A 13,281-nucleotide genomic window follows, 5' to 3' on the forward strand; every position below is an offset into this window, starting at 1 on the left:
TACATACATAGCACACATTTTTGAACTGGATTTTGTCACGGTTGAGGTCCACTTTAAGTCAATGTAGGCTAAATGGGTCTAGACCTACAGTATTAACTATGATATGAAACATTGCGCAACGTGCCTCCACGTGGTCGAAACCGGGAACCCTAAACTACAAGGCTAGCACGTTACCGCTACCTCACTCAGGAGATTCGGTGTGTTCAGCGTAACACGCTACGAAGGTTCCAGGTTCGAACCCTGAGCAAAGCATGCGTATCATTGTATTTGTAGCATCATCCATCATAACCTCATCGTCGCGATTAACACAAGGGTTAGAAAAGAAATGTAAATTAACAGAAATACAAAATGGCCAACCACATTTGCACGTAATATATTCTGGAGTCTGGAAACTGCATTATAAACAGCCAACGAGGCTTTGGCGCGATTGACTAGTCGCTAGGGGTCTTGCTGCCAAGTGAGGGAAGAGAGTTCGATTCCTGGAGTGTATGCTCTCGGATGGGTCCACCCAACTTCTCATCAATGTGTACGTACTTGCAAAAAGGTTGCTGGAACAAAAAGAACAAACTACAGATTGAATTAAAATAACTCACTCACACATTCGCCCAATGTGAAGGTACTCGATCTTACTCACCGCTATGTTGAAATACGACGCCAACTTCATTGGCTTTTTTGGGCTGAAGTTAAGCTACAGGAGCTACGATTCTTATAATGCGCAACATTTAATAAAATATGAAGTATTTATATATTTATTCTTGGCTCTCCCAGTCCAATGGAAAAAATTTTAAAAAAATATTATTTCCATTCATTCGAAATTTGATAGTTTTATCGGAAAACGTGTTTTATGAGAGCTTCATTTAATTTAAGACATAAAAAGTGACATTTTGTTGGAAATTAAGGGCATCGTCTCGAGAAGTCTCGTTTGGCTAAATAAGTGCCGATCTAGTCTCGTTTGTCTCGACAAGTCTCGATATGGTCTTGTTTGTACCGATTTGTAAATGGGGATCTGTGTCGTATCAATTTGAAAGTTAATTTGACGAAGTTTTCTTTTAAAATAAATAAAACTAGACCACTATGCACTATAAGCAGTGATGTGCCGTAGACTATAAGTTTACGTCTACATGCGTTGTCTACACGTAATCTACGCGTAGATTACATTGGGTTGTAGTTTACATAGACTACGTAGACAATCTAAAGTACATTAAAATTAATTTACAAGGGTTTCATGAAAGGAAAGTGAAATTTTCAACTATACTGGTTCCTAACGAAATGAAAAGAATCCTATTTAAAACAAAATTTCTCTTCTCTTCTATTATCAACTATGGAGGAAGATAAATAGTATGCAAAAAACAACAACGGATGGCAGTCGTGAGGCAAGAGTGATCTTTTCTCCATAAAACACTAGAATATTTCCTATGTTAGGTTCCTTCCTACGTGAGAAATTGTTCGAATTTGGAAGAAAAAGTATGAAAAGTTCTTCTCACACATCAGCAACTGATACGTGGTATAATTTTGTTTTACTTCCACGGCGCCCTTTGCTAAGATATCACCTTTCGCCACGTTGTTTACATAGATTACGTAATCTACGTGTATAAAGTAGTCTACGTGTAGATTGTAGACTATCGTTGTTTACGCGTAGACGCACATCACTGACTATAAGTCAGTAAATAGTACAGTGGACTGAGCAACCAGTCCTCTAAACACTAAGTCAAGGTCGAGACGACCAAACAAAGCTCCACTTTGCATATTCTCCTTTTAGTAAGCACCTCAACACAATGGACTCGATTCGCTACCTCACGCAAGAAACATCTCGGTCAGTTTTTTCTATTCACCATTCTCTTCCCCTGAGGTCGTTATGCAACTCGCATAACGCATGTAATTAACTCCGCAAATTCCCCGCAGGTGGCAGCATTGTAAGTGGAACAGACGCCATATTGATACTCTCTCTCTCTCCTGACCAGCTCTTGGTCATGAAACTCAGGAGCATAAGGCGGGACACGCCTTTGTAGACAAGCATCAAAAGCTTCCCTTGTTAGCGGAACAAGGAAGAACAAAGGATAACGATTGTTGCGCAACGACAACAATGGAATCGGCAGAAATGTAGGTCTTGTCTAATCGTTCACTTAACTGGTTTCATTATCACCATTCGGTGAGGCATTTTAATAGGTTTCAATCAGACAGTGAAACCTCGTACCAAATGCTCCATTTAGGTGTGGAAATGGTTTCCAGTGAAGTTGATTATGGTTATCCAGAAAGTACAAGTTGGAAGACAGATGGCGCAGCTGTCTACTGCGGGTCAGTGCAGGAAGTAAGTGATTTCTGGGCAAACGTATGCAAGGCAAGTCACACAATTTATCAACACAAAATTGAATAAATAAATAATGTTACATCTTCATCAAGATTATATGTTTTGTTGTCAACTTGTCGTTCATTGCATTACGGCAATCACTGTTATTAATTAATATTCGTTACTTACAGAATAATTGACCAGGTGATGCAGGTCATGTGACTTTACTGGCAACTTTGCATCAACACGCCATCTGCTTTGTCACTTCCTTTTCTATTCATCTTATGTGCACCTCTCTTCTGTAGCACCCTCTCATCTTTTATGTGGTCGAGGAGACCTATAGTGAGCGTGTCTGACCGCAAGATTCGAACCCAAGACTTATGGTATGCAATTCCGTCACGATAACCGCTTACCTAATTCCTAAGGTAAGAAGCTATTAAAATATTTCAGAAATTAATTGAAATCGCAATTAGGTCCATATGAATGAAGTGAGAAGTTGTTCAAAATAGAAGAAATATGTATGCACTGTTGCTTATTTAATGGTAACAATTGTCCATATGAATAAATTATAAAGAAACAGGCATACGGTGATGTGCTCAAGGTGCGGGTTATAACCCCATTGGTCCAGAAATGCTAAAAAAAAGGAACATCAAGTGCCGTAATAGGTGGCAAAATTTAATTACGAGAATCCTGTGTACGCCCAAATTCGGTTCGAATTTTACGATTGACTATTTTATGCATCCATTTCATGTCTGATAGTTCTCCACCAATGTGTAGTGGTTGGATATTCAAAATAGCTGTTTTATGGAAGCGGGGGTGTCTCAGAGAATATACAGGGTGATTATAAAGTCTCTATACTTTTTAGTGACATCGTGACAAAATACATTTCTTTTTCTGATTATATGAAGCAATGCTAACTGTAGAAGAAAGAACAGCCGTTGGTTGTGACGTATGTTCAGGTGCGGACGGACTTCACCCGGAAATTCAAAAAACCAGGTCCCACCAGGCTCGCTATCAAGGATCTGGTTAACAAATTCAAACAAACTGGTAGTGTTGTGGATGAAGAATGTCCTTGTAGGCCAGCCATAACACCACAAATTGTGCAAAATGTACAGAACGTGTCAGGACGTGTGGTTCATAGCGCCGTGGATTGGAGAACACCAAGCTCCCTACTGTGTACTTTTTCATCTGCGGGTTTATCAAGTCAAGAGTGCACATGGCGAAGATCCACATTGTCCAGTTGAAACAACGCTGTTACTGAGATTACACCAGCTATATTGGAGAAGATGGTTCAGGCTGTGGCTGGAATTTGTGCCTTTTGTGTCCTACTGTGATATATGTCTCAGAACATAATTTGTGCAACAAATCCTGTTCACGCAGAAATGTATAGTGACTTTATAATCACCCTGTATTCTGAGGCGAACAATGGCAACGAAAAGGCCGAGGACAGAATGAGATATTAGGTTTAGGAGCCATGGTACAGATAGGGATGCAGTATTCAAGATTTGAGAAATATGCTGATCGATGATTGGTTACGGATTTCAGTGAACCTGTACAACAAAAGACCAAGTAAACGTATGGCTCCATTTAGTAGTGTATGTTAAAGTTTAAATTTTCGTCGATGATAACACCAAGATCTTTTTTGAGATTAATTAAATGACTATTTTATTCCTTTGAATGGATTTGTGGGCCTTCGCCAGTTGTCAGGGTACAGCTGTAATTGTGCATATATTGTTTTTTTTGTCAGCTATTGGCCTCTATTCAGATCGTCAATTATTTAAAAGAAAATAGGACTTTGGAGAAAATATACAACAGAGTGACTACTCACCGGGAATTTCTTGAATTCAGGGAATTTTGCGTGAATTATTGTCTCCGGGAATTATGCATGAATTTTGCTTGAAGTTTTTCCCGTAGACGGGAAAAATCGCAAATTCCAAATCCCATTCAATTTATACATATTTATTAATGCCCTGAGGCAAGTTGTTCACCACAGTTTAGGTTTTATTTTTATCGAGGAAGGAAAAGAAAAGAAATCTGCGTGGAAAATGCAGAATTCTCTCAATCCGTTTGCTTTGTTAGTGTCCATTGTAGAGTAATCTATCTGGCATACGGAATATTATTGCAAGATAAGATATCTTGAAGTTGATTAGGTAAATTTGACATTGTAATACAATTAACAATATTTCGTAGATTAGTATATCCCGTAACATTTGTGACTTGTGTTTGTAGATGCATTTCTGGTCTGAGTATGTGAAATTGCAAATGCAAACTCCGAACATTAAACTAAATATATTATCATATATTATATTATCATTATCCAATATACCTGGGTATATAAAGCCCCAATCCCACCACTCACTCACTGACTGACTGACTGACTCACTGACATAAATGTTCTCCATGAAGGAAGCTACGGAGGCGAAAAATGCCCGATTACGGCCCCCCATGAAATCGTCCCAAAAGGCCGAGAAAATAAAAAAAAAGCGCTCAATTAGCCCTTCCTTAAGGGTGAAAATGTCCTTTTTTCACCTCCTTAGGAACAGTTTCCAAGGGCATTTTTTGCAGCACACATTGTTTCCTTCAATTCCTAATTGTCAATATACATTATATTTCTCAGATCAATAGCACACAGATGAATGAACTCATGGTTTTGAAAAGGTGCCTGAAACAAGGGTGACATCTACATAAGAATAAGATTCAGTCCAGATAAAATTACATATATATTGATGTACTCAATGCGAAAATATCTACATCGTGCTTGTTTTAACTAAATGTCTAAGGGGTAAAATGACATGCAATACCTTACATCTTGCCATGCCATGTGTTGTCCACCCTAAAACCTTTTTTAGCCGAAACAAAAACACATATTTCTCCCTTTGGGGCCCTCTATACACCTGCCAAGTTTCATGGAAATCGGAGGGGGACAAAGGGTTCAGATCCCCACTTCACTTTGTCCTCATCTTGACATTTGAGGGGGGCTTTGCACCCTAAAACAGTTTTTTAGCCGAAACAAAAAAAACACATTTCTTCCTTTAGGCCAGTCTATACACCTACCAAGTTTCATTGACATCAGAGGGGGACACAGGGGTCAGAACCCCACTTCACTTTGTCCTCATCTTGACATTTGAGGGGGGTTTTGCCCCCTAAACCCGTTTTTTAGCCAAAACAAAAAAAATACATATTTCTTCCTTTGGGTCACTCTATACACCTACCAAGTTTCATTGACATCGGAGGGGGACACAGGGGTCAGATACTCACTTCACTTTGTCCTCATCTTGAATTTGAGGGTGGTTTTGCCCCCTAAAACTGTTTTTAGCCAAAACAAATATACATATTTCTTCCTTTGGGTCACTCTATACACCTACCAAGTTTCATTGACATCGGAGGGGGACACAGGGGTCAGATCCTCACTTCACTTTGTCCTCATCTTGACATTTGAAGGGGGTTTTGCCCCCTAAAGAAGATTTTTAGCCGAAACAAGAAACACGTATTTCTTCCTTTGGGACCCTCTATACACCTGCCAAGTTTCATGGAAATCAGAGGGGGACAAGGGGTCAGATCCCAACTTCATTTTGACATTTGAGGGAGGGTTTTGCCCCCAAAAACAGTTTTCTAGCCGAAACAAAAAATACATATTTCTTCCTTTGGGCCCCTCTATACACCTTCAAAGTTTCATGGAAATCGGAGGGGGAAACTTAGATAACCTCCCTTATGAGTTGGACAATGGACTTTGGCCGCATCTCCCGAGACCTCACCCGCCGGTCCAATGCATCCCAAAGGAGTTCTATGGGAGATCAGGACTCTGTGCAGGCCAGACCAATCGGTGAACATTGTTGTCGGCATACCACTGTATAGCAGCCTCCGAAACATGCCACCTAACATTGTCATCATGGAAGTAACAGGGTCCCATTTCGTAAAAACGCCACAAGGTTGGGAGCATTTCATTGTCTAGTATTGTACAGTATGCCTGTGAGTTCATTGTGCCACGAACAACCACCAGTGGTCCCACGTAGTACGAGAAACAACCCCACACCATTACTCCACCACCACCAAATTTCCTGGCAGGCACTATACACTCTAGTAGAAGCCGTTCCCCGGGTAGCCGCCATACCCATACACGTCCATCAGACCGAAACATTGTGAATCTCGACTCATCACGCCACAGAACCGCTTTCCACTGCTCCAGTGTCCAGTCGCGACCGTACAAACACCACTTGAGACGCTGAGCTTTATTCACCTTGGTGCGGCTTATGTGCCGCTGCTCTTCCGCAATATCCGAGTTGGTGGGCCTCTCTTCGCAATGTTCCTATGGAAACTAACGCCCCTGTTGCTGCCGTAAACTCCTGTCTGATGGTAGCCATCGGCTGTGTCCTGTTTTTGACAATTTCACGTTTTATGGTTCTCCGATCTCTGTTAGTCAGTTTTTTCGGTCGCCTGGAACATTCACCATTGTCACAATGTCCATGCACCTTCCACTTACGAAGTACAAATGCTATTGTTGATTTGGGCCTGTTTAATTTGACAGCCCACTGAGGTGGCAGCCCACAATTATACCCTTATCAAAGTCTGATAGCTCTGCACTACGCACCATCACTTTCACAAGTGGTTCTCTTGCTCGCGGAACAACATGAAGCCCACATGAATCAAATTAGATACTAAATGATTCAAATTAGATACTAAATTTACCACCATCATAGGTGCCCAATTACATTTTGGTAGATAGTGTAGTAGTAGATGATGTTAGAGCTTCAATTTTATCATCCAAACCTATTATACTACAAGGATATTTCCAGAAAGACCCGGGAACATCATAGACTTGTTAGCGAGGTATGGTTAACTTCTTAAAATTCATACTGAAAATGATAAAAGCAAGACGAAATACTGGCTTCAAAACAGATGTTGAGTGGCATAATAGATGACGCTCTAAAGGCACCATATCCCGCCCTTATTTTGGATACAACCCAAAATATTACTAAAATTGATCAAGTTGTAATAAGATACGTCATTTTTAAACCTGTTTGTCTTAATCTTTCGTACTAGTTTTTACAGTGATTCAAATCACATGCATGTATTTTCAAATTTGTACATACGTAATATAAATGTATGCGTGAATTAATATTTTAGAAAGGAACTACTCATTTTTAACAAATAGGAGAGCACAACTAAAAGTTGCGGAGGGGCGTAGAGCTTGTTAGTTACACTACTGGTTGACTGGTTGATTTTAGGCTGTTTTTACGTAGCTTTTCTGCCACTTCTGGCTACTCGCGGATATGAGGATGAGTATGATCCTACAGGGTATTCGGGCTAGAGAACTGCTTACAATGCGAGAACTACTCCTTATATTGTCTCGTAGTAGAGCTCAGTCGATAGATCATCAGTCCCAGATTTCAGTAGTCCATTTGTACTGTGGACCAATCGTGCTGTTGAGTCACGCATGCGCAGAAACTGCCTGGCCACCGAGATCACCAGATTTGCCACCATTAGACTTTTCTTGCATTGGGCTTCATTAAAGATGTTGTGTACAAGAGGAAAGTTCACGATTTGCGTGATTTGAGACATTCTATCGTTGCAATAATAACGCGTCAAATATTGGATAACACTTGACACGAGCTTGAGTATCGTTTGATAACTGTCGAGCTACAAATGGTACCCACATTGTGGTGTACCAGCGTGCATAAAAACTTTCTAAGTTACTCTGTACAAAACCAGAACAAGAAAGTTAATAAACTTTACAGTTGCTAAAAAATGTCTGTATTTTGAATACCTCTAGCCTGAACACCCTGTATAAATATTATAAATTTGAAAATCATAAATATCAGATGAGATATGATGACACTGATGAAGGAGCACCCATTCCAAGGCCGGGATTCGAACCCGGCACTCCTGGCGTCGTACCACGCTGTGCTAACCACTCCGCCACAGAGGTGTGCTTGTTCCAGACTTGGCAGTATCGAGGTGGCAATTGGATAAACGCTTACGACCAGCTCGGTGGACAAGAAGTGCGTTCAGTGGCAGACTCAGGGTTCAGGGTTCGAGCCTGGTCATGGATGTTCCCACAAATAAACTTGATGTTGCTGTCTGACCATCCATCAATATCTTCACATCGTCATTCAACCTCTTCGTCAAAATAGACGAAAGTGGCACAAAGCGAAAATTGGAAGGGCACGCACAAGGAAACACTTCTATTGAAAACACATGTAAATGGCTTTATTTACAAAACATTGACTACATAACATAAACAAGAGTTTGTTTAGAGCTGGACTTCGTTATGACTCCAACCTTTACCTCTTGCATTGTTGGGTGGCCTCATACAGGACGACAATATGTCAACAGTGAAGAATTCTGAAAGACAGAAAATAATAGATATTAGACCATTATGAAAATAGAGATGATTACTTTTTTAGTCTCCTTGTTTTGATAACTTATTTTAATAAATGCTTTAAAAACAATTGGAGGCAGATTACAATTTGCTTAATGTTCCATATTTATATAGAATATGAATCCTAAGGTTTTATTTAAAACATTCTTACAGTCCTGTGCGAATTAATCGGAACAAGATATAGAGTCTCAAACTTTACTATAGTTTCATGATGATGAATGTATGATAAATTGTGTAATACAAATTATATAACAGAAAGAAGAACATATTAGCTATTAAGAAACATTACGAATATGTAATTTATCGTTTCTGAATAGTGTAATTGATGAATTATGGTATAAGTATAAAAAAAATACATAACGTGTGTAGTTATTGTCGTATTTCAATTAATTCGCACGGGACTGTACGTGTGTGTGAATTCGCCCACTATTTAATGTATGAACGTTGAGAAAATATTTCAAATAAAGTAGGCCAATCAGAAATGAGGTCTACTGTCCCGTGCGAATGAATTGAAATACGACAATAACTACACACGTTATGTATTTTTTTATACTTATACCCCAATTCATCAATTACACTATTTAGAAACGATAAATTACATATTCGTAATGTTTCTTAATAGCTAATATGTTCTTCTTTCTGTAATATAATTTGTATTACACGATTTGTCATAGATTCATCGTCATGAAACCATAGTCAAGCCTGAGACTATCATGCATAAAAATATCTTGTACTGATTAATTCGCACTGGACTGTAAATTCAATATTTAAAAAACAAAAAAACTCCTGTATCGTGGATATTACATTTGTTTTGTTAAGGGTGTTATGAATGATTGACAAATCCCAGTTCAATACAATGGTGATTAAATAAATCCATTGATTCCATACAATTTGACATCTTAAAAAGGTGTTAAACTAAAAAAATCTGTAATATAATTAAGCCTTGTTTCCATATTAAAAACACTAAGTTGCTGACCAAGGCAGTTTATTAAGATATAAAAACACATAACAAATAACGTTTCAACCCTGTATCAGGGTCTTCCTCAGACGAAGAACTAAACTAAATACACTAGTTTAGTTCTTCGTCTGAGAAAGACCCTTATAGAGGGTTGAAACCTTACTTGTTAAGTGTCTTTATATGTTAATAAACTGCCTTGGTCAGCAACTTAGTGTTTTAAAAAAATCTGATTAATTAAGGAAAACATTTCCCAATATTCCCACTTTTCATGGATTTGCTCTATAGTCACTGAGTATAAATATTTTGGTTAGGTTATGAATAGTGATACCTGTGTGTTACTTGGTTTACTATACTGTCGTATTCTGTGCGGGAGTGACATGCATATACACTCACCGGCAAAACAAATGGGACACCTAGCTCCTGAAATACTCGCTTCCCTGCAAGGCGCTATGTGTGTTGCCTAACTCTACGGCGGCGGTAGAAGTTGCCAATGAAAATTTCCAGCACACACAACACCTTTCAGGGAAACTTTTGAACCGGAAGGTGTTACACATATAATGCTTATACCAAATTGAAGCCTTGTTCATGCATATATTTTTAAACCGGGGAACAATGATTGAGTTTCATTAATGTGCACGCAGTGTTGCCAGATGTAACGGGAAGTGTAAATGAAATATTTTACAAAGCATGAAAAGTGGCACATAACACACATGTACGGACATGCAGTCGGTAATTTTCAGTTTGGTTAGGTGGATTAGCTCGGCATCTATGGCAGTGAAAAAAGAAATGTTCATTTCTACAGATAGACAATCGGATGAGGCGTCTTTAAGAGGGAACTATGAAAATCGTTGTTTTTAGAAATGAAGACTGTGCATTGGCAACACTGCTGATGTTTCAGTGCCACAAAAGGTGTATTTCGAAACTGTGTACATCATGCAATTAATGAAAACAATAAAAAAGAAACTTGGAAATTTTCATTTTCAATTGCACCTGGCAACCATGCGATGCATCAGCAATGCTTTACAGCAGATACTGGTAGTGCCCGCAGTTTTCATCCAACTCAGCGGGGGGGGAAATGCAATCTCGTCGCATGGTTGCCAGGTGCATGTAAGTAACACTATTTTCATGAACATTTCCAAGTTTATTTTCTATTGTTTTCAATAATTGCGTGATGTATACAGTTTCGAAACACACCTTTTGTGGCACTGAAATATCAGCAGTGTTGCCAATGCACAGTCTTAATTTCTAAAAACAACGATGGTGAACTTGTAATCTGTAATTTAGAACCATTCTGCCTGTGAATACCACAAAACTGATAAAGTAATGAAAATCCAAGCTTATGATTGTTTTAAATCTCCCGGTGGAAAAGTGGAGACGTGCATTATAATACTGGAATGTCCAACATATAATCGGGAGAGAAATAAATTATACAAATCTATATGTAGCTAATTTAAGGATTCAATTTCCAATAAATTTGACAAGTTTGGTGGTCAATCCAGATATTTGACTGGTGGGTTAATATTCATAAGAAAATGTAACATACAATTGTAAAAGGGAATCGTTTTTACTTTTGTCTAAATAGTCGTCCAATAACTTCTGTGAAATATGGGGACATAAGATATAAGGATATTATTTTATGCAAAGCAGTAATGTATATTCTAGAAAAATAATCATGGACAAGAAATCTGCTTAAAAATTACTATTAGGCCCAAAATGAAATAATTAAAGAATTTTCCGGAAAATAATTGATAATACAGGGTGGCCCAAGAAAAGGTAACCGAACACATAAGGTAACGGTTCTATATTTCGGTCACCTTTTATGGGCCACCCTGTATTAAAGGAGCTCCTATCCCATAAATATTTGAAGCCCGATCAGGAGAAGTGATGTAAATTATAAAACACATAATTTTTTTTATAGATATGTGCGTGTAAATGTAATGATAAGTGTTCTGTCTGCAGATATCGAAAGTTGACTTAAAAAAATGTCAAAAATTCCCAAATAGAATGACCTTGAAATTTTTTTAAAAAAATGACCTGAAAACTTTTAGAAATAACATAAAAATAATTTTTGCTCCGATAATGAAAGCTGATTTTTTTTATAAATTACAAGGGAGTAGTTGAACAATTCAATAACAAAAACCGTTGTTTGGCGGTTTAAGCTACTGAAACAAGGGGATAAAAGCAATTAAGTGCTATTGTAGTTTTTCTTATCTTTACTTCAAAATACACTGTAACGTTTTACTGTATCTTTTTTCAGAGTGAACCTTATACAGTAGTCGACCAGCGTCTGAAATTACGGTTGTGTTTTCGTGGTTATATTTTAAATATTATGACTAATTTTAGTTTAAAACGAGAGATAATAGAGGTCGCTAAGTTAACCTCAAAGTAGACACACAAAAGTATTTTAAGTTTCCTGAAGGAAAAATGAATTTACCACAATAAATAATTAAATGCATTGCCAAACATTTCAGTTAAAATAATATTGTACTTTCCCATTGACCGTATTTTCGATTAACGGCGAACTTGCTAAAAGGACCATGTCAGGATTGTAAAATGAAAACTATGTAAGCTAAGCATAAAAATTCAGGAAACGAAAAATAAGCCTCGAAAATGAAGAAAAATGCAATAAAAACCTCAAAAATACTGAGAATTTACTTAAAAGCCAAAAAGAGGCCGAAAAATGCAAAACATAAATAATGTTTTCTGGTTCTAGCTGAAAGGAAATGGACTGTTATGAGTTTAAAAGCTCAGAAAATAACATGATTTGTCGTGAACTTCCGAGCCGTAGACAAGTATATAAACTGAACAGTTTACCTAAGAGATCCAATGAACTCGCTGCTCAGCCTTTCAAAAATCCATATCCAAGGTCCAACCCGCCATACCCTAGACCAAGACTCAACGGAGCGGCAAGCGGAGAAACCGGAACAGCTACGGGCTGTGGAACAGCAACAGGATGCGGCACAGAAACGGGAACAGCTTGGGGAACCGGTACAGCCACGGGGTTAGGAATCGGTACTCCCACAGGCTTTGGATAAGGAACTGCTACCGGGTGGGGAATGGGTACGGGGACAGGACTGTCTATCGGAACCGCAAACGGCTTCTCTACGGGTACGGGTACGGCATGGGGTACCTTTACAGGGTACGGTGCGTCTACAGGTACGGCTACAGGATGAGGAACTGCATGGGGGATGGGGTTGTCTACGGGAACGGCCACTGGATGGGGAACAGGTACTGGGACATGGTTTGTGACGTGGATAGATTTGTGAACTGCCGGTAGAGGCGCTGATAACCCGTAGCCGAATCCGAAACCATATCCGAGTCCTCCAAGAGCTCTCTTTGGTTTCTTCGTCTCCTCTGCGGCTGAGAAGGAGAGGAGGAAGAAGGAAAGGACTAATACCTGTAAAGAGAAGAGAGAAAACACTATGTAGCAAAGCTATATAACACTAAATTATCTAGGCTTATCAAAGAGCAACATTACAGAAGTTCGAAATGCTTTCTACCCCCTGAAAATGATACCTGAGTTACATTTTATTCAGATTTCACAAGCTGGAAATCTTTTTTATTTCCTGAAGATGCTTGAAAGCATGAATTAACTTCTAATGTGGGTAATAAGCGCCAAAAAAAAATCAATTCCGGATACTACCCCAAACGCTTGGG

At 38.7% G+C, this 13,281-nt stretch overlaps 1 protein-coding gene across 1 annotated transcript in view; it reads right to left on the reverse strand.

The window, feature by feature from the left end:
• Window positions 1-8,496: 8,496 nt before the first annotated feature.
• Window positions 8,497-13,281, reverse strand: part of LOC145980852 (uncharacterized) — a 70,020-nt gene continuing 65,235 nt past the window's right edge. The window contains exons 4-5 of the mRNA XM_083113934.1: window positions 12,439-13,021; window positions 8,497-8,629 (exon numbers count right to left, since the gene is read on the reverse strand). Coding sequence (XP_082970060.1) covers window positions 12,464-13,021 — 558 coding nt within the window. The 3' untranslated portion in view covers window positions 8,497-8,629; window positions 12,439-12,463. The remainder of the gene's footprint in view (window positions 8,630-12,438; window positions 13,022-13,281) is intronic.

This window comes from Lepisma saccharinum, chromosome 28 (genome assembly GCF_977018435.1).
Source record: "Lepisma saccharinum chromosome 28, izLepSacc3.1, whole genome shotgun sequence".
Taxonomy (NCBI): Eukaryota; Metazoa; Arthropoda; class Insecta; order Zygentoma; family Lepismatidae; genus Lepisma; species Lepisma saccharinum.